At 41.2% G+C, this 22,931-nt stretch overlaps 1 protein-coding gene across 1 annotated transcript in view; it reads left to right on the top strand.

Moving 5' to 3' along the window:
* The first annotated feature begins 1,847 nt into the window (after positions 1 to 1,847).
* Positions 1,848 to 22,931, top strand: part of LOC126399964 (formin-2-like) — a 52,230-nt gene continuing 31,146 nt past the window's right edge. Inside the window, exons 1-5 of the mRNA XM_050060334.1 lie at positions 1,848 to 3,797; positions 8,503 to 8,744; positions 14,796 to 14,974; positions 17,539 to 17,692; positions 20,384 to 20,395. Of these exons, the coding sequence (XP_049916291.1) occupies positions 2,161 to 3,797; positions 8,503 to 8,744; positions 14,796 to 14,974; positions 17,539 to 17,692; positions 20,384 to 20,395 (2,224 nt within the window). The 5' untranslated portion in view covers positions 1,848 to 2,160. The remainder of the gene's footprint in view (positions 3,798 to 8,502; positions 8,745 to 14,795; positions 14,975 to 17,538; positions 17,693 to 20,383; positions 20,396 to 22,931) is intronic.

Here is a 22,931-nt window from a genome sequence, read left to right as displayed (position 1 = left end):
ATGTTTTCAGGTTATCCATCCATCTGTACATATGTACATACATCCCATTCTTATGACCACAATATCTCATGAACACCTCAAGGGAATTTCTTTAAATTTGGCAAAAATGTCCACTTGAACTCAACAATGAACTGATAAGATTTTGGTGGTCAAAGGTCAAGGTCACTGTCACTCTCAATTTTGTGAATGCAATATCTCAAGAACACCTTCAGAGAATTTCTGTAAATTTGACACAAATTTCCATTTGGATTGAAGAATAAACTGATTAGAATGTTGTGGTTGAAGGTCAAAGGCCAAGCGGGAAACACAGAACCCTTTTTGTGTAAGCGGGGAACAGAGAACCTTTTTTGCGTGGGGACATTCACACAATGTGAAATTCTAACGTTGTTAGACATTTAAAATTGTAATTTTTCATTCCAGCCGAACCCAGGTGGCATCCATCCATCTATCCATTTTCTAACCGCTTATCCTCTTGAGGGTCGCGGGGGAGGCTGAAGCCTATCCCAGCTGACATTGGGCAAGAGACAGGGTACACCCTGGACAGGTCGCCAGACTATCGCAGGGCTGACATGTAGAGATAGACAACCATTCACACCTATGGACAATTTAGAGTCACCAATTAACCTATCCCCAATCTGCATGTCTTTGGACTGTGGGAGGAAGCCGGAGTACTTGGAGAAAACCCACGCTGACATGGGGAGAACATGCAAACTCCGCACAGTTTATTCACTGTTGAATCAACGTCATACACCATGGTTAAATCACTGCTGAATTATGTTTTATGATTTTCTGGGATGAATCAACATTGATTTTGCAATGTTGCTTGAAAATTTTTAATCCTTAAAAATGTTTCAACATTGTTTCAATGTTGAAACATCAGAATGTTGATTTATGAGAATTTTGTTAACCGTTTTACAACTATAAGAAATAAACATTGTTTCAAAGTTGTTTTAATGTTGAAACAGCAACTGACATAATTTCAACCACAATTCAACCTTGAAGGTCCGTCGTGTGCCAGCTGGGAAATTTAATGTCTGTTCAATGTAAGAGTCCAGTGTTTTTCTGACGTCATATTGATGTCCGGTGCCAGCTGGATACATTTCCGTGAGAGCTCCATTAGTTAGGGAGGATCGTGTGATGTCATCAAAAGCTCCACTACAGCTACTGAGAGAACCTTGTGGTGAGACTGTTTTTTTTCCTTCAACTATGTTGATCATTAAAATAACAAAATAACAATGAAAATGCCATTAACAGTGAGCGTTATATACCTAAAACTGTTGTTTAATGACTACTTTTGAAATTAAACAAAAGGCACAGCCTTGCTTTTTGTTAGAATAAACATTATTATTTGTGTATGTTAACTGTTAAAAAGAAAATGAAGGCCATATTTGATGTAAGAACCTGCAGTGACACAGAGCTGCATGAGAGGTCCCTTTACTGGAGTCTAACCCACACTTTGCATTATGGGTGATGTAGGCAGGAATCAGGGAATCTTGGGAGATGTAGTGAGCAACTGTGTGATTAGCTGCAGTGACAGACCAAATGAGAATGCTCAGCCAAGAGGAGGGTGCACATTTCCAACTCAACCCACTCCCCCTACCCCGTCAGCTCCAGCACAGTGTCACAGTCGCCAGCAGCATCTTTATTCCTCTCAGGGTCTTTTTATTCTTTTTGCTGGCAGGCCTAGCTTTGTGTCCCAGTCCCAGTTTCTCTGCATCTCTCCCAGTCTGCCTCCTTGTCAGAGCTCCACTGAGCACGCAGTGCCTGCGTCACTCCTTTCAGCAGATGGAGAGGAGGAGGAGGAGGAGGGGGAGGGTAAGAAAGAGAGAGAGAGAGAGAGAGAGAGAGAGAGAGAGGGAGGGGGAGGAGGAAGAGGGAGCTCTATGTCTCTCCTGCATCAGCGTCAACATCACTGCCACACCAGCCTTCGTCACCAGAAAACAACGAGGAAGATCGTCGCACAACAGAGATATGAAAAAAAGCACCATCAGCACCAGCAGCTCCTCCTCCTCTTCCTCCACCAGACGAGCATCCACAGATTAGGCCAAGACGGTTCTACCTTTTCCAGGCACAGGCATCTTAAAGCTCCCCAAGGCAGGAGGAGCTCCTATAGGCATGACCTGAGGGGAGGCAGGAAAGCATCAAACGCTTATCATCAACATGGGCAACCAGGAGGCTAAGCAAAAGAAAGCTGCAGCAGCATCGGGTAATGGAAGCTACCCTTCGCTGGATGAAGGATGGAGAGAGGGAGGAGGGGACATCACAAAAAAAGGAGGAAAGAAACTCCACAGTAAGCATGGAGGTAAAGGAGCAGGCAGCGGTGGAGGAGGAGGAGGAGGGGGGATGCATGGCACAGGACCAGGAAAGAAGAAAAACAAATCAGAGTCCAAGTCCTCTGTTTTCTCCATCCGGAAGAGAAAGGGCAACCTGAAAGGGAAAGGAGACGCGTGTTCATCAGTAACAGGCTCAAAGGAGGACGTTTTAGCATCTCAACATGACGAACTGGACAGCACAAAAACACCTGAAATGTCTGCAGATGAGCTTGGACAGTCAGACACTGAGGCCGAGAAGAAAAAGAGACCAGAGCCGGGGAGAAAGGATGGAGACGGACGGGAGCAGAGGCAGGAGGTGCAGCGGAAAGCCTCGACAGCAGCAACATCTCCCGCAGAGGATGGAGGGCAGAAAGGAGGGAGCTCAGGGTCGGACACAGATATATACAGCTTCCACTCAGCAGCTGACCACGAGGATTTGCTTGCAGACATCCAGCTTGCTATAAGGCTTCAGCACCAACAGCATGGGGGGGTTAACTCAATTGTGGAAGCACAGGAAGGGGAAGGGGATCTGAGCTGGGGAGGAGGAGAGGAGAGGAGGAAGCAGAGTAATGGGGTCATTAAATTAACTCCTCCTGAGGTGCTTGACCTGACCCCAGAATTAGAGCTGGGCTCTGATGCCCTGTCATTCCTAGAGACAGGGACTCTGTCTGGCTCTGTCAAGCACGTGGACCAGCCTCCAGCACCACACCTCCCTTCGTACACAGAGGTGCATGAGAGGAGGGAGGAGAAGGAAAAGGAGGAGGTGGAGCATCCGGAGCTAAATGGGAAGGGGCAGAGGGAGAGAGAAGCCTCTCTTTGTGTTGCCACAGGCACAAAAGACCAGCATGCTTGGGTGCAGCAGCCCCCTCACACAGACATCACCATGGCTACTGCAGGGGGGGAAGCAGTCAGCCCTGTCGCCATGACAACCAGTGCTAACAGCTTCCCTGATCTCACATTTGACAGTGCTGGGAAAACCTCGGGGGACGAGGAGGAAACTGGAGGTGAAGTAGAGGAGGAGAGGGAGCCCGGGGTGGATGTGGATCTCAGTCCTCCAACCGCAGACAGCCACATCAAAAGTCCAGAACCCACCGAAGTGCTGAGCTCAGGGACCGTGTTTGGAGAAGGTGAGGGTCAGTTGGGCTCGGGTACCAGTGCAGAGTCCCTAGAGGACTGCTTGAGTGCTGGATCCGAATCCCACCACTTTGCTGCTGCCAGCACCAGTGCCTCCCCCTCCAACCAGGAGTGCAGGAGGAGCAGCGTGTCCTTCCTGCCTCCCCAGGAGAGCCCCACCCTGGCCAAACGACTCCTCAGGTCCACCCACTCATCCACCTCCTCTAGCCCTGTGGTGAAACCCTACCCTCCCATCTTCCCCTCCTACATCAAGACTACCACGAGACAGCTAAGCTCCCCAGGACAGTCCCCAGCCCTGTCCCCCTCCCACAGCCCCCTGTCCCCGCGCAGAGCCAACCATCACCTCCACAGGTACCTGTGGTGTTGTAACATACATTTAATTTTGTTTAATTTCTTGCATGAAGATATAGCTGCTCATATGATGCTTTTTAACATAAAGTTGGATTTGGTTTTAACCAGACTGTATATGGACGGCACAACAGCTCCCCAGAAATGAAGTGAAAACATATTGATCGACCCCTGGTGGCTGGCTGTAGTATAGGTCATAAGCCCTGCAGCCTCCATGTTAGCAGATAGAACATGGGCCAAACTAAAAACTCAAGGTACATGTAGGTAGGTTAGGTGGCTCTTTTCACACTGATGTATGTTCAAGTGTTAGTTTATCATTTAAGTTTGGTTTTAAAAAGTTATTTGATGCTATATAAAGGGATTGTGACATCATGATTGACAGCTTGCATGAGTCAATCGGTGCGCTTGTGATCAAAGGTGCTGCCTGCCATTGGATTGGACTAGTGTAAGGGCCGGGACTCAGTGGCGTAAGGTAGTCATGATGGCCCCAGTGCCAGATTTGTGGCTAAATTAGCTACCATATATTCCAGCATCTCATCACATGATCAATTAAGGAATTAACACTGAACACCATAACACACCAGCAGTCATCTTTGTATCATCTGTATATGGCAAAAATACCAAAGAAAAAAAGTAAGTAGAGTAGAGTTGTATGAGTAACTATGTAGTTCACTTTTAGCTTTTATAGTTTTTGTAGAATAAGCATAACATTTTGGCATAGATTGCTACTGACTTGGCCCTCTTGACCTTTTTGAGGGCATAAACAGCAAATGGCATACTTTTTGTTTAACATGGCTTCTTATGTAATTACAGTTGTATTTTTGAGGAGGCAGTCTGAATTGTGCCCATTCTTCTCCCAACTCTCTATGGGGCCCTTTACCCCACGGGCCCCAATGCAACCGCACTGCTTGCACTGTCCATATTTACACCTGGAACTTGACATCACAGCTCCACTTCCCGATAGCTACTGTGTAGATTCTGGGTCCAAGTGACATCACAGCGCAAAATGGCAGCCCCTCCCCTATAACTGTGATATTTTGGCTTCATTTCTGTACAGTGACAGGAAGTGGAGGTGCGTCGTCCGTCTTTATTTACAGTCTATAGCCATAAATGGTTTTAACAGTCATGAGGTGATGTTAAGCAGCGTTGCGGAAAACATGGATTCCCTTTGTTAGATAAGGAGGATATTTACAGTTTACTACAATTCGGGTCTTATTGTAGTAATTTTGGGCATCTTCCCTTGTTATTGGTACTCAACAATGTAATTAATTGCTGAGGTCTGGTAATGTGTTGTTGCTAAAAAGAAGTCAGACAGCAAGAAGAAACCTAAAGAGTCTGATAATCAGGCAGGTTGTGACCAAAACCCCAGGTTGGTCAAACTTGGAAGTCAAAAGTACAAAATTATGAAATTATAACGGAAAGCTTCATGATACCTGGTTGAACCCTGACCTACTGTTCTTGCTGCAATCTTTTTGAGCAATGAGGGATTATTAGCAACATTTCAGGCGTGGTTGGGATTTTATCTCCAAATAGAGTGGTTTACATACGTAACATGTCTAAACTGCTGGCTTTTTAAAAACCTGTCTGATTGACTACTTGTGTGTCTTGCCATGTAATGGGCTAATGTCACCATGCTCCCAGATCTCAGCAATACCTTAGTGAATATAATGTTATCAGAACTGAATAATACCCAAAGCTATAGAAATAAACCCACAATGTAATAAAATGAAAATGAACCATCACTTAGCCCCGCCCCCAATTAGTTACTGTTGCAATGCCTGTCAAACATTTTATTTTCACACTGTACATCTGCAACAATAGCAGTGGCAGATTTACCATTGAAATAGGCAAAAGCAGATGATCATTTTGGACTGTCTATTTTGCTGACTTATATTGTTTCTGGTAGATTTCATTAGATGTAGTTTAGCTGTACCTAACTAGCTAGCTAACTAACACCAGCTCTTTGAGTTGGCTGAAAACCTGACTCGTAAGAAAATCAAAACCCTGATAAGATAACTTAAATATCATTTTAATAACTACATACATGATATTGTGTTAACTTAGTGTTAACTAAGTACTGTGTATGAAGCAAAAACCAAGATTTCCCATGTAAAAAGTCAGCATCCTCACTTGCTGTTGATCAGTGGGGAAGTCATGAAGATAATGGAACAGCAATCTTCCTCTTTTCAAATGTTGGCATTGTACATTTCTGCAACCCATGGATATCCTACATTGCATTTGCTTGAAACTTTACATTTCAGCAATGCTGTGGTTAACGCGCCCTTAGGTTTAGGCATGAAAAACCACTTGGTTATGGTTAGGAAAATATAGCACCCAGATATGGGGCACCCCAAAAAACACCTGGTTCTCGTGGCACTGTTCCTGCTGTGAAAATAACGAGAGGTTGCTACAAAACATCCACATTTGGTGCCTCAAAAGGCAGCTGGAAACAAAGCAATGACTCCCTAAAACACAAGTGTTTTCTTTTGGTCTCAAACAGTGGTCTGCAGCTTTGCAAGAGTCTTGCCTAGCTTACATGCTGTCCACCATCCCTCCCCCTCCCGATGACCAAGTCAGCTCATATACCACGTCTCTTTAGAAACATTGATATGATATGTATGAAACATATAAGTGTACCGCATCTGTGGTTTGCAGAAACATACAATGCCAGTGTTATCTTCTGGGGACTGGGCTGACACAGAGGCACGATTTATGCTGTTAAGATTCTCAAATGGTGTTTCACTTTTACTTCAGAAAAGACTTTAAGGATGAGGACCCATGAGGATGGGTGTAGATGGCTCTTTATAGAGCCAGCTGCACACCACTTCAGAATGTGAAAGACTGACAGGCCTGCCATACTGTTACTAAGCTGGGATTGGATAATTGCTGCTTGCTGGAGTGGTTTAAATGGATGTATATTGTTCACAGCTTCTAAATTGGAGGTACTTACACCACAGTTTTACAGTTTTTGGATTTAAATGATGAAAAATTATATCAAAAATACTTTTTCCGGGGCGTGGGTAGCTTAGTGGATAGTGCCGGCGCCCCATGTATAGAGGTGATGCCTCGCTGCAGCGGTCAAGAGTTCAACTCCAGCTTGCAACCCTTTGCTGCCCCCACTCTCTGTCTCCCCATTTCACACTGTCCTGTATATTAAAGGCAAAAAGCCCAAAAAATAATCTTTAAAAAAACCCAAAAAAAACAAAAAACTTTTTTCCACAAATAGCTTAAATATTTCACATCAGTGATGGAAATACCATACAAGTGTTTTTTCACAAGTTAGCACTTTCACCAAAATCACTTAAAGGGACAGTCCATCCCACAAGCAAAACTACATATTTCTCTTGTGCCATTTATCAGTCTAGATTGTTTTGGTATGAGTTGCTGAGTGTTGGAGATATTGGTCATGGAGATGTCTGCCTTCTCTCCAGTATAATGGAACTAGATGACTCTGCTTATGATGCTCTAAGTGCAAAAGAAATACAATTAAAAAACTCGACAGCACTGTCTCTTTCAAGAAATTATGGCCCGGTTACACAAGATAATCCACAGACCTTGCTGTGAGTTTTATTATAGAAGGCCTGTGCTTGTGACCTGTGACAGTAACTACCTCAGGTGAGCAAGCAGTAGCCTCTCATCCGTAAGTAGATGCACACTTTTTTCTGTGCGGTGATTAATTTGGCAGGTGTAGTTTGTTAGAAAGAAAATCTTTCCTTCAATTAAACTGCTCACAGCAAGGTCTGAGGATTATCTTGAGTAACCAAGCCATGATTTCTGGAAAGAGACATTGCTGTTGCGATTTTCAAATGTATTTCTTTGACGTTTTGAGCACCACAAACCGAATGCCATGTAGTCCCATTAAGTCCGAGAGAAGGCAAACATCACAAAACTATCTAGACTGATAAACAACATTACAGGTAAGAGGAAAAATATGTATTTTTGATTTTGGGGTGAACTGTCTTTTAAGCCCCTTACAGACATGCACCCATTTACGTGAATCTGATGTCTCATTCTCAACTCTCCTGCACCAGGTGCCAGCATGCACACAGCTCTTTCCATAAATATCCTGTCATGTCAGAGTTGTAAGCAACATTAGTGTGAAAGTCACCTCTGTCTGAATGACAAATAGTCATCACTTTAACAGATAGATGAGCCAGCAATGTTACATACTTCATGTCTGGAAAGGGCTTTACAGTATACCTGCCTTTTCCTCCTCTAGACCAACATTTGTTTCCATCAATTGCCACATAGTTTAAAAGTCAACTTGTGTAGACACAACATCCTGGTGATATGCGTTCCTTCACTAGCTAGCATGATGCCTGCTTTTGTTGTTGAAGTAACACATCACAACACATTAAGTTGCAGTGCAGATCAATGCCTTTCAGTTGCACTGTTTAGATGGATCACCTAACCAAAGCAGGTTTTAGGTTTTTAAATGCAGACTTTCATACGTATGTACATGAATGGCAACCTTCGACTGCTTCAAAGTAATGAAAACAAAAATATGAAACATCACAGCATACTCTGAAAAATAGTCTGCATTAAAACCACAAGATTCATACTGAATAGATAGCAAAATGCAAGAAGACTGATTTGGTCCTTCGAAAGCTACTTTGATTTTATCATTGTAATTTGGCCTGTGTTATTTAACTGTATGACTGTGATCTGTTTTCAAAGTAAAGCTAATCTGAAATGTTAATGTTGACAGGACGATGGCTGAGGGTCATCAGGTCCGTAGGCAGCGCTCTCGAAGCCTCGCTGGGCCTCTGAGTCGCTCAGCTGACTGGACGGAGGAGCTTGAGAGGAGGATGAGGAGCAGAGAGGAGGATGGAGGAGGTTCAGGAGAATATTTGGTGGGCTACAGAGGAGGAGGCAGTCAACCCATCTGTGGTACCAGAAGATCCTCCTGTGGACAGGTTTCTACCTGCGGCTTTCAGGACGTCTTCACAGGTGAGTACAGAGCGGTCTCAGTTTCAGATCAGATGATATTTATTGTGTCCCGAGGGCAAAAACAAAGAAGGAGACCTAATTTAACAAGTATGCATTAACAGCTCTGAGGACACACAAATATTGATTGTATGCTGTTAACTGGATGCCTTTGGATTTCTTCAGCTAGACATCAGCAACCACAATGACACTGCTGATTCCAAGCACCATTATCTCTGACAGGATGTACACAAGCTGTTCCACCTTAGTAGTTTTGGAACAGCTGATTAATCTCCTGTAGATGAATCTTACAGTACCTCCAATGTTTCTATACCTACAGGTCAGTGAAAACATTATTCAATAAAAATATCAATACATGGCAGGCATAACCTCTCTGGTGCATTGAAAGCATGTAGTTAATCCTCTAAAAATAGATGTTGTTGAGTTTTGGCATACTGCAGTTAGCATTTGTGTCAACTGGTTTGCTATCAATAAATACATAAAGGTATTTTTAGCTGGAGACGAGCTCAACCTTTTTTCATTGATCTATGCCTGCTCATGTGCTGTTCCTTAAATTCACAGAATAACCTTTGTCTTTTGTACATTTATCGCAAAAACAAAGATAAATAGAAGTCAGCAATTTGGTCATTTTACTGTAATACACATCATGAATGTATGAAGCGAAAAAGATGACTGTTTAGGCGCTCTGGGCTTTTCTATCTGGACTGCAAGGTTGTAATCAATTTTCTCTTGAGGGTGCAGAGGTAAGGGTCATCACCTACAGGCATTTATAAGAAACTAGTATTGTGAATAATTAGGTTAGAATTCTTGAAACAACCTGGTCTCATAGAAATATGGAATGGACACAAACTCTAAACAACACACTAAGCAATGAACCCTCATACAACAGTTCATACAGTGGCATGCAAAGGTTTACTGTGAATAGTTAAGTGAGTTGAAGATGAACTGATCTCCAGAAGGCATGAAGTTAAAAATGAAACATGCTTTCCAACATTTATAAGCAGTTTTAGTGTATTATTTTTGTTTTGTACAATACAGAAAAAAGGAAAGGAGCACCATGCAAAAGTTTGGGCACCCCAAGACATTTGAGCTCTCAGACAAACTTTACCAAGGTCTCAGACCTTAATTAGCTTACTAGCACTATGTTGTTATGAAAGGCTAGGCGATGCAAATTTCAAAACTTTCTAAGTACTTGTCTCAACAATCAGCTGCTTAGCACTCTTAAAACTAAAATAACTGATGGACAGAAAGAAAGAGAAGGCTATAAGAAGATAGCAAAGTGTTTTCGGGTAGCTGTTTCCTCAATTCATGATGTAATTAAGAAATGGCAGTTAACAGGAACTGTGGAGGTCAAGTTGAGGTCTCAAAGACCTAGAAAACTTTCTGAGAGAAGTGCTTGTGGGATTGCTAGAAATGCAAATCAAAACCTTGTTTGACTGTAAAAGACCTGCAGGAAGAGTTAGCAGACTCTGGAGTGGTGGTGCACTGTTCTACTGTGCAGCAACACCTGTACAAATATGACCTTAAGGGAAGAGTCACTGGAAGAAAACCTTTCCTGCATCCTCACCGCAAGTGAGATGTTTGCAAAGGAACGTCTGAACAAGCCTGATGCTTTTTGGAAACAAGTCCTGTGGACCAATAAATTTTAAACAGGACTTTTTGGACACAAAGGTATATTTGGAGAAAAAAGGATGCAGAATTTCATAAAAAAGAACACCTGTCATTTTACAGGCAGAGGGAAAAATGGATTCAATTATATTCCAGCAAATTCTTAAAGCAAACATCACAACATCTGTAAAAAAGCTGAAGATGAAGAGAGGATGGCTTCTACAACAGGACAATGATCCTAAACACATCTTGAAATCTACAATGGACTACCTCAAGAGGTGCACGCTGAAGGTTTTGCCATGGCCCTCACAGTCCCCTGACCTAAACATCATTAAAAATCTGTGGATAGACCTCAAAAGAGCAGTTGATGCACGACAACCCAAGAATCTCAAAGATACTAGAAGCCTGTTGCAGGAAGAATAAGTAAAAACAACAAGAACTGAAAGACTCTTAGCTGATGACAAAAAGCATTTAGAAGCTGTCATACTGACTCTCGTCAGTGCATTGGTCACATGATCGCAGCCTTCCCCTTTACATGCAGTTGATCAGTTGTCACATTTTATCACTCTACCAAACTGCTGCCACAGTCATACAACATTTTCAGGATTACAGTAGAAGTTTAAGTAGTTTAGTTATCTGAACTCCACTGATTTTTTAGATCAAAGTTTTTAGGTGTTCAGCAGTATTACTGCATATATGATAAAAGGTATATAAAGCTTAGTGTCTCCAGAGGGAGCTTTGTGAAATCTGATAAATGTCTACAATATGTTACACTCTTTATCTCTGCTCGAGGCTAGTGACCCGAGGTTACATTAGATGCTACTTGCTACTGTACCACACCCAAAGTTCATGCCAAACTGTTGTTGTCAGAGAAACGATATCTGTGGCTCTGCTGATTTTGATCCTCTTTTTAACTGTCCATAGTGAATCTGACAATGATATAGGAGTGCAATGCTAACTGGAGTATTTTGGATGACATATACCTGAGAAGCTAAATTTCCAGAACTTGACAAGGGGAGTAAAGACATNGAAAAAAGGAAAGGAGCACCATGCAAAAGTTTGGGCACCCCAAGACATTTGAGCTCTCAGACAAACTTTACCAAGGTCTCAGACCTTAATTAGCTTACTAGCACTATGTTGTTATGAAAGGCTAGGCGATGCAAATTTCAAAACTTTCTAAGTACTTGTCTCAACAATCAGCTGCTTAGCACTCTTAAAACTAAAATAACTGATGGACAGAAAGAAAGAGAAGGCTATAAGAAGATAGCAAAGTGTTTTCAGGTAGCTGTTTCCTCAATTCATGATGTAATTAAGAAATGGCAGTTAACAGGAACTGTGGAGGTCAAGTTGAGGTCTCAAAGACCTAGAAAACTTTCTGAGAGAAGTGCTTGTGGGATTGCTAGAAATGCAAATCAAAACCTTGTTTGACTGTAAAAGACCTGCAGGAAGAGTTAGCAGACTCTGGAGTGGTGGTGCACTGTTCTACTGTGCAGCAACACCTGTACAAATATGACCTTAAGGGAAGAGTCACTGGAAGAAAACCTTTCCTGCATCCTCACCGCAAGTGAGATGTTTGCAAAGGAACGTCTGAACAAGCCTGATGCTTTTTGGAAACAAGTCCTGTGGACCAATAAATTTTAAACAGGACTTTTTGGACACAAAGGTATATTTGGAGAAAAAAGGATGCAGAATTTCATAAAAAAGAACACCTGTCATTTTACAGGCAGAGGGAAAAATGGATTCAATTATATTCCAGCAAATTCTTAAAGCAAACATCACAACATCTGTAAAAAAGCTGAAGATGAAGAGAGGATGGCTTCTACAACAGGACAATGATCCTAAACACATCTTGAAATCTACAATGGACTACCTCAAGAGGTGCACGCTGAAGGTTTTGCCATGGCCCTCACAGTCCCCTGACCTAAACATCATTAAAAATCTGTGGATAGACCTCAAAAGAGCAGTTGATGCACGACAACCCAAGAATCTCAAAGATACTAGAAGCCTGTTGCAGGAAGAATAAGTAAAAACAACAAGAACTAAAAGACTCTTAGCTGATGACAAAAAGCATTTAGAAGCTGTCATACTGACTCTCGTCAGTGCATTGGTCACATGATCGCAGCCTTCCCCTTTACATGCAGTTGATCAGTTGTCACATTTTATCACTCTACCAAACTGCTGCCACAGTCATACAACATTTTCAGGATTACAGTAGAAGTTTAAGTAGTTTAGTTATCTGAACTCCACTGATTTTTTAGATCAAAGTTTTTAGGTGTTCAGCAGTATTACTGCATATATGATAAAAGGTATATAAAGCTTAGTGTCTCCAGAGGGAGCTTTGTGAAATCTGATAAATGTCTACAATATGTTACACTCTTTATCTCTGCTCGAGGCTAGTGACCCGAGGTTACATTAGATGCTACTTGCTACTGTACCACACCCAAAGTTCATGCCAAACTGTTGTTGTCAGAGAAACGATATCTGTGGCTCTGCTGATTTTGATCCTCTTTTTAACTGTCCATAGTGAATCTGACAATGATATAGGAGTGCAATGCTAACTGGAGTATTTTGGATGACATATACCTGAGAAGCTAAATTTCCAGAACTTGACAAGGGGAGTAAAGACATCTGATTTTGCAAAGCTAGATTTCTGCAGAAGACTGATTTCTTGGCCATAAGTATCCAACAGTTTTTAAAGTTTTTAAAAAAAAACTGAACAAAGCTTAGCCCTATGGTCCCGAACGACGCATAGTGCGTCCAAATTCATACCTGTTCTTCTCTATTGATTTTCTCTATTGTTTCACGTGATATGCGTGGCATATCACGTGAAACAGCGGAATTGTAGCTTTCCGACAAGACCAAGCACTTGTCGGNCTTAGCCCTATGGTCCCGAACGACGCATAGTGCGTCCAAATTCATACCTGTTCTTCTCTATTGATTTTCTCTATTGATTCACGTGATATGCCACGCATATCACGTGAATCAATAGAGAAAACAGCGGAATTGTAGCTTTCCGACAAGACCAAGCACTTGTCAGTAGTCCAATGTTTTCACAGCGAAGAAAAATGATAAAGTTACACTAAAATTACGTATAACAGAGCTTTCATGCAGCTCTGCACACACATTACTCTTAGATGGATTACTCGCGAATGCAGGCTCGCACAGAAATGCCATGCATATCACATGAAAGCGCACGAGCAGAGCTTTCCAGTGATACCACACACATCGTTGTACTGTCATCCCATCATGCTATAAATCCAGATTAATTGTCTACAAAATAAAAACCTGACGAATTTCTTTACAATCCATTATACAGATCTTGTTATCAGTCACTTCATATAGTGAGGAATATCGTATCTTACCACGTCTTAGGCTTGCGTGTGTTTCTCCCTGTCTATCCACATTTGTNNNAAAATGTAAGAATTTAGTAACACGGATTTGTTTTTTTCATTGATATAAAAATTAATATAAAATACAGGCACATAGAAGAACATGAAATGATGGCAAATCTGCTTAGCCCAGATTGTCCTGAAAAAAAAAAACAAGATATAGCATGTGTATGTAGCCTTTATAATGACTGTGATATGAGCTTAAAAGTAAAGGCAGTAAAAATACCCCAAAAAGGCCTAGGGCCCATAGGGTTAGTTCAGGCAGGACACAGTGTCGAGTTCAGCTCACATCTCAGCTACATCAGCTGATCTCAATCAGCCCAATCAACTGATAGAGCTGCTGACTGATGGAAGGGAGTCAGCTGATAGGTCACATGATTCAAATGGGCACTCTCTTTCATGGCACCCTATTTAAACTTTTTAAGCCTGCCTACTGCCGCAGCCTGTCCTCCACCGCGGTCCCTCCTTTTATGTAGTGTCTGACTTATCAGTGTCATTTCTGTTTGTCATTGATGCTGGCTCTGTTCTGTTTCCAGGGGGTCTTTGCTGCTGCTCTCCCTGCCTTAGGCTTTCCGTGTAGGCGCATGGAAGCGCAGGGAGGTTTGCTCTTTCTGCCTCATGCTTTCCTTGTACGCATGTGGAAGGGCAGAGAGGTGTGCTCTCTCTGCCTTAAAGGGCCAAACATGTGCCACATCTTTAACTGCCTGGAAAACGTGAGGTCATGCGCTAGATGCTACTCCTGTACCTTTTTTTGCCAGCTTTTAAGAGCTGAGGTTGCTAAACAACCTTAACAAGCACTGTATCATAACCCATTCACCTGAAATCCTGAGTGCAGAGCTGATCTTCTTCCAGGTGCTGTGTGTGTGTGTGTGTAGGCCTATTGTCCGTGGGAGAGATGTAAATCTCTGGCAGTCCTGCACTAAAATGCTCAACTTCTCCATATTTATCACAGAATAATATTTATGGAAGAAGGGAAAGAAGTCCATCAGCTGTAGTTATTGTTGTCAAGTTCTCACATATAGTCACATAGGTTGTGTTTTCTTCACTGGCTGTCCAGGTCGAACTCTTCTGGAGAAGCTGTTCCTGCAGCAGCAACAGGAGGAGCCGGAGGAGGCTGAGAGGCTCTGCTCCAGGATCTTGGCCATAGGTCTCCTGCTGCCTTTCACTGACTGCTTCAGAGAGCAGCTGGGAGGCAGCACTACCCACATCACCTCCACAGCAGCAGCCAAATTTGACGTATGTAGCCACACTTCATACACCTTTTACCACCTGTGCACCTTGGTTATGTTTGTTGTGCTGTGTTTTTATGTATTGTAATGGAGGCCTTTTTGTTTTTATTTTGTGTTTAAACTTCATTAGCATTATTACATTGCATTATAATGCAATGTTGATCATGTATTATAATTTGATTGATCATTATTATCATCATAATTGTTCAGTTTGTTGTGAATTTTGTCCACCCTTTTGCACGCACCAGTTTCACAAGTTTGCAGTTTGTGATCTGCAAATTGCAGAGTCTACCCACCAGGAGCATCCATCATTGCCTGCCAGTAGTGGTTGTGGCCTTACAAAACCACAAGCAAATAAGTGGATTTTCTCACCCATCTATGCATTAGCAAAGAAGCATCGTGGCACAAAAGCAGCCTGGTCTATCTGATTGAAAGGAGATGTGGATGTGATGTGATGAGATACTTCATGCTCGTCTCTCAGCTCAAATCCACTGCATGACGTGAACTTGCTGGCTCTCAGTCTGTTGCTCAAACTACAGATTGTACTGTAACCACAGACACAAAAAGAGTAGAAGCGGATCTCAAACTCAGATCAAACTCAGATTAAACTATAAACTAAGCAGTGCTGATCAAATATAAACCATGGTTCTGTTACTGCACTGCCTATTTCTTGCTTGCCTTCAGAAACATATTTGAGGGCACTGTTTTGCTGTAGTACAAGACTTTGTAAACAGGAAGTGGGCTCCATGCTGTTTCCTGTATTGTAAAAACAGAGGCTGAAAAAGCTGAGCTCAAACTGTATAACTAGGCAGTGCTGATAAAGTATGAACCAAGATGCTGTTACTGTTTTGCCTCAAATGTTTTCAGAAACATATGTTATCCTACAGTTAAACTGCACTGAGCAGGAGTGGTTATTGGTCCTGTGTGGCGCAGTACATACACCAACAATACATACACAACAACATACATACTACAATACACATATCGCTGCACTACAATGCAAACATCACAACTTACACCACAATACATCTACTATAATAGACATACTACTATACACATACCACAATACATATACTAAAGGAATGGGTACAGCTCTGATTTGTTTTAGCTAACACTTAACCTTTGTTGTAAAGGATTTCAAATCTGTAATCAGTTTGATTTCCGTTAGTAATATGTTCCAGAGTTGACAGCCCTTCATGGAAAAAGCTGAATGTCCAAATTTAGATTTACGATACAGTATTTTACAATTGCCATTCACACTGCTCCTTGTTACTCCATTATTGGCTTGTCTTTGAGTTCATCCAGAAAGAGCCTCTGGATCTAGACTGTTGATACATTTGAAAACTAATTTCAGGAAACAAAAGTTAATGAAGCTGTAAAAGCTAAGAAGATTGTATCGCTCTAATTTGTGACAGTGATGCCACCGGAAGGGCTTTTTGTCCATTATTTTTTAGTACCTGATTGTATTAAGATGTTAGGCATCTGACTGTAGATGGTGATGCTTGAGCCCATACTGTAATGCAATATGGAAGTTATTTTTCAAAGATTTTTGAGTCCAGTCTGGATATTTTGGGGAAGAAAATCTGTCTTGCTGCACTGAATTTTTTTTTTTTGCAGGATGCTGAGGCAAAAAAGTGTGTTTTTACCTTCAGAGACAAATTACACACTGCAGGGCATCAATAAAGAACATCCATGGTAGTAAGTGCGCTGGCCAAGTAGCCATCTAGCTGGCTGTTGCTCTGTGGTTTTGAATTAGTTCTTCTCTTCTGATGAGCTGGAGTTGTTACCTGGGTGCTGCACTGGTTCCTGTTCCATGTTCATTTATCTAACTACCTCATTAAAATATGAATGATATTCATACGACTGCTGTAAGATGTAACATTAGTGTTGGCAGGCCAGACATTGTAAACATTTGGGGCTCAGCCCAAACCTAGAGGGGTCTGTTGGCATGTTCCCCCGGGGAGATTTTTTATGGCGGCTTTGTGCACTATTTTTCAAGCCCTTTGCCTAAAAATATGTACATCATTTGGGGAAAGACCTGATAGTTGCCAGGGGGAAAAAAATCATCCTGTAGAGCCTACATCCTGTTTTGTATCTAACCGGTCTCCAACTGTCTTCATCATTCTGAAACCATAACACAACAAATGTTGAGGATGACTCATTTTCACTCCTGTCTGATGTTACAAATTTTAAGTTACATAACAAAGGTAGGGGAGGCATGTGGCGTAAACAGTGTTACTCATCTTAAAACCTATTTATGTTATACAGTGTTGAGGTAGAGTTCACAGAATGAAGAAGAATTTAGCTGACAAATCTGCTACATTCGAATCCATACCATAATAATCTAGGCTGCTCTCAGTGCTATATAAATGTGGTCTTCAGTACTCTGATTTGGATATTAGGCCAACAGAAAAACATTCATGCAATTATATTAGATTTGTTTAGAGAATAGCATATATAGACATATATTATTATCTAAATGATACAATGTTGTAGCAGTCCTCGTGGAGTAGCAGCCAAAATGTGCTGAAAACAAATTCTACTTCAGTAAAATAGTTTTGTTTCCCCCAGCATGACCAGCTGTATACATGGGCCGCAGTTAACCAGCCGCCTCACTCCCTGGATCCTCTTGAAGGGAAAATACTACCAGGGCAGCTGAAGGGCCCCTGGCCTCCAACCAAACCAGGCGGAGACAACAGGACTGGACTCAAATCCACAGAGGCAGGTAGGGTCAACACTTACACATGGTATATGTGCTCTCTCTCTCTCTCTCTCTCTCTCTCTCTCTCTCCATATATATATATATACATATACATACATACATACATACATACATATATACATATATATATATAACATGCTGGCTACTTTCTCAATTGCATCTTTTATCTTTGCTGTCCAAAAATAATTGACAAGGTGCTGCAATTTTGAGAGTCCTCAACCCCTAAAATTAATTAATATGTCAGCCCTTCTCACAGTGTTTTCACTAGTGGAAATGACAATTCCACGTGTCAAAATGTCCTTTTGAGTAGTTCAAATATCTGTAAAAACAACTTTGACATGTTACAATTACATTTCGACTATAGTCAAAATTGATTTTCAGATATTTTTAATTTAATTATAGACATCAGTATTTCCTTTTTCACTAGTAAGAATAACGATCACAAATATCTATGAAATGTTATTACCTATTTCAGATATAACCCTAAACCCAACCCCAACCCTAACTATTACATTTCTGGTATGTCCAACATTTCAACAAACCATTTCAGACATTTGGGCATTATATCATTGAAGTACCACAAAGCCATTGGTCGACTTTTAAATTGGCATATTAAATTTAGATATTTACATACATCACACCACAATGACATTGTGACTGGTGGAAATTCCATATTTTAATGATTTTAAATATCTAAAATTCAATTCTGACTAGTTAAAGCAACACAATGGAGTTTTTGAGCCCTCAAAATATATATCCAAGATCCTTGTGATGGTACATCAACTCACAATAGGTTGGATGACACCTACGTCATTGCTTGAGAGCGTATGTTTCACTTGCACTGGCACTATGCAGTTTCGGGGTTTGGGTAGGAACCTGGACACAAAAAGGACTACAAAATTTGGTTGCTTTACGGCATACGTCATATCCCCCTCCTCTCTTTAGAATAGCATAGCCGAACCGAGGTGAACAAAGTTAGACTTGGTTGTCATGGCTGTAGCAACAAAGAAGAGGAAGAAGGTGAAGGTGTTGTCCGAGGAGACATAGAAAAGAAAACGGGAGCGCGATAAAACAAGAGCTCGAACAAGGATTAATATTGGCCCGGCTTTCACACGCTGGCGAGAGCTGAAAGAGGAGGAGGGATGCCCGACCGATGGTGATCTGGCGCTGTTACTGCTGTTACCCTCTACTTAGGAGACTCGCTGACTGCAGGTCGGCTGCCTCAGGTACATTTTAAGATAAAGTGTTAGCCTACATACGGACAGCTTTCATTTTAGTTTGTCTTTAACAGTTTGCTGTTAGCACCGCAAGTGCGATGTGCTTGTGTCGACTGCGATCATAAATCATAATAGCAGTGAATGAGAGACTGCGGACAGAGCAGATTGAAATATGGCTTTCTACATGCTGATCACATGTATTGATAAAGCATTGGCTTAGCTGGCAGAGGTTTTATCGCACTTACTCACAGTAACAAGCGTAGTTGTCGTCAACTAGAGTAATCTTGAAGTTATATTCCCTTCATCTGCACTGGGGCCTCTCTGCTGTTGTCTGACTTCACTCTGATGAGTTTGTGTGTGTGTGTGCATGCGCACGCTGTGAGGAGGTCAGCCCTGAGAGTGAGCAACTCATTTCTGAGTTTCGAAAATGAATAAATAAATAAAGCAATCGGCCTAATCGTGTAGGTACAAAATGCTCGCGCAGAAAGATTTTTGCGACACTTGTAACAGACAATACCGTTTTTCGTCTGTAGGGGGACCCCGTGAGGTAAAAAGCACAATCCTCCATTGTGTTGCTTTAAGGCTTCACCGTTGTACAGCCAATGTACTGGGAGGTAACTGAGTTGTTCTTAATTCTTCAGTTTGTTGTCAGTGTTCAAAAATAAGTTATGCGCTGTAACTTTTTCTTGATAAACAACGTATCCATCCACCCGTGTCAACTGTCTCGAGCTACACACACAAACTAAAGATTGGTATTGATCATCTTATCTCACTCTTGGAGAGACAGTAAATAAGAATATATAATAAGTAAGAATAAGAATACATTTTGACCTTTTCCTTTAACAGGAGGTCGATAAGCCCTTTGCTTCAGTGTTCAGACGTTTCCAAGGATCAGCATGAATTGACCATGCTTAGATGAACTAATGGACATATCATGACTACTTCGCAAATACACATCCTGACATATTTGAATAAGTCATCGAGTGAATCATAAATCACACAAAAATGTTACTCGAATGATTGTAATATTTCCTGTAATAAATGTCATATACTCCTTTCAAACTCAAAACCATACTGTACAAAATATTCCAAATGACATCAATGTATTAGATTCATATCATTATTATGAGATTTGGTGAGGACTGTGTGTGATTTACAACCTGTATTTTGTTGTATAGTTCTGGAGAGGTATGTCAGCAGTGTTTTTTCTGACGTTGTTACCTTGCCTTCAATAGTCTCTCACCCTCTAAAAAGGAAAGTGGAACTTGGGGAGATGACAAAGACATGGTGCTGCCTAGCAGATAGAGGGGAGCATTAGTGTCAAAGCCAAGCTATTCAAGTGTTTAGAACTCACTGATGATCTAATCTGCATTCAATTTTATTCAAGGACCCTGACCTTTGTGTTTCTTTTCCTCTTTTTTCTTATCTCATCTTCATCTCAATGGGGTTTTTCCATCTTCACGCTTTGACATTATAGAAGACAATCAAGGTGAGTAATAATTTCTGTATGTTGTAGGCTGTATTTTTGTGCTGACTGAAAGCTGGAGAAATAACAAACGCTAGCAGACTGACATTGTTATTAGGTCCCAGGCGAAGATTTGTCTGCCTGTTTGATAATATCATGACTTAAAGTCAGCCTACCTTTCCATGGTGGATGTAGTGTGACAGCTGGTGATGTATAAATGCAGACTTGATCACAAACTAGGCTACAATACTTGTATCCACTTTGCCCATATTTGAGCACACACTTTTGTCCAGCCAGTCTGAGCTCAATAGTTTTGTGGATCTGGTTGGTGAAGATAGGCTTTTCCAATATCATATAAAGCTCCATTATGTGGGCTGAGTTTGGCTCTTTTACTTTCTAATTACTTACCTAATACTCACCTACACAGTAACAGCATGGTGAAAGGGATTTCAGTTCTTAAAGAGGACTTATTATGCTCAGTTTTACAATCATACTTACATACAATTTTGTGTGTCTACTGAAATGTGTTTGTATGCTTTAATTGTCAAAAACATTATGTTTACATGCACAGTTAAGTCGAGCTATGGATATTGCTCGACTAGGCCATTTAACTCCTTGCCCCAGTACACAAGCACAGGAGGGGAATCAATTTATTGACCAAAGTATGTCCAACTTTGCTACAATAGGTGGTTATATGCCTCCTTTCAGCTTCTTAGTATTGGATCTAGGTCACCATTGCATGTTTTTCTCCCATCCATGTATTTTAAAATATTTAACTCTTTCAGCTGACACAGCATGAACCGTGTCTCCTTGGTTGCACAGAGCACCTAGGCCAGTTTGGGTCCTGACTGTATACATACAGGAGTGATTCAAGACCCAATCGCATTATCTGGGTGTGTTAGTCCGTCTTTTAGAAATTCAATTTAGTATCATTTCAGTCAGACTAACGTGTATTTTAAAAGTCTGGTTTTAGTCCAGATGACACAATAAATTAATGTTCTCTAATGTCATGTAAATGTTTCATTTTTTCCTCATACTGTCAGTGCTGGAACACCTGTATTCTCCCTCTGTCTGAGACACTTTGTTTTAGCGCCTGCTCTTTAAGCTCCCCACCCACAAAAGCCCTGGCTGCTTTGATTGGTCGGTGTTTCTGGGTATAATAAATGAATAATAATAAATAGATAGGAGGAATCAAGATTACATGCTTTCTCCCATTAATAATCAGCTATAAAAGATTGTAAAAACAATGGACAATAATGTTCAAGCAGGAATATGATTCAAAATTGGGGAGAAATAACAACACCAGCAACCATGATTACAGGTATTGTCACTAGCATGTAGCTACATGTAACACTGTCGGCTACATAATGTAAACATTTGCAGTAGCATGCCTTGAGTAGATACACATATACAGAAATCCATCACAAGCTGATGTCAGCTTAAAGCCAAAGTCGAAAAAAAATATTGAAAACAGTGTTCCAAAAGGTCTGAAGCCTGAGGTTTTTACTCACAGGGGTTTATTTTACGTATGTTTACCTAATTATTTGCAATTTTGGCCACATTTAGTTTAAACATCTGACATTGTAACATTATATATGACAGATAATAAGGAAAAGCATAAAGGGTCTCCTTTAAACATTCAAGAGAATTATATAGGCATATTTGCAGTGCTAAATACTCAGATTATATTTGAATAAATTGGCCATACTCATGTTGCACCTACATATGTAACACACACTTTTTCCCTTGCAACAAGCTTCACTACTGCAGAGCCTAATTTGTTCATCTTACATTTTTGTTTTGTCTCATCTAAAGTTTATATTTGTCATATTAAACAAGAATTGATGAGTCACCCTCTGTAAAGCAAAGATGGTTTAGACACAAAGTCCCTGAGACAAATAATGTGTGTAACGGGGTGTCGGTAGCGTAGTGGATAGTGCTGGCGCCCCATGTACAGAGGCGATGCCTTGCTGCAGCAGTCGTGGGTTCGACTCCGGCTCCCCCCACTCTCCCTCACTCCCCCATTTCACTCTCTCCTGTCAATTAAAGGCAAAAAGCCCCCCCCAAAAAATAAAAATAAATGATGTGTGTAACCCTTACTGCAAACTCCAAGAAGCTCAAAAGTTAAAACCCCCAAACAACTACACTGTTCTAATGTATTTGTATTTTGTGATGTTTTGTATTTTGAGATGTGGGCTGGTTAAACTGTTCAGCCGATCAGCCTTCAGTAGAGCATGCTACAAACTACTACTACAGTAGGCCTATAGCATGTAGTAATGTTCTCATAAGAACTTAGTATACTTAAAGATATTGTCAGTGGGACCCTGCACTCTGCCCTGCTTGCTTTCTAAGTAGAAAATACTGTAGCAGATTGTTTGTATTCCAGTTCACCACTAGCAGCTAACTGGCCTATAGGTCATGTGACAACAACAGCCAGTTGTGAATTTTACAGTATTGACAGCACTGAAAATATGAAAGCATAACAGTTGAATCATTCCAAGCTTGTGATTTGAACATAAAAAGTGTGGAAAAATACTGTTCTTCAGCTTGAATCTTTATT

Source organism: Epinephelus moara, chromosome 13 (assembly GCF_006386435.1).
Source record: "Epinephelus moara isolate mb chromosome 13, YSFRI_EMoa_1.0, whole genome shotgun sequence".
NCBI classification, from domain to species: domain Eukaryota; kingdom Metazoa; phylum Chordata; class Actinopteri; order Perciformes; family Serranidae; genus Epinephelus; species Epinephelus moara.
This window is presented reverse-complemented; position numbering and strand designations above follow the sequence as displayed.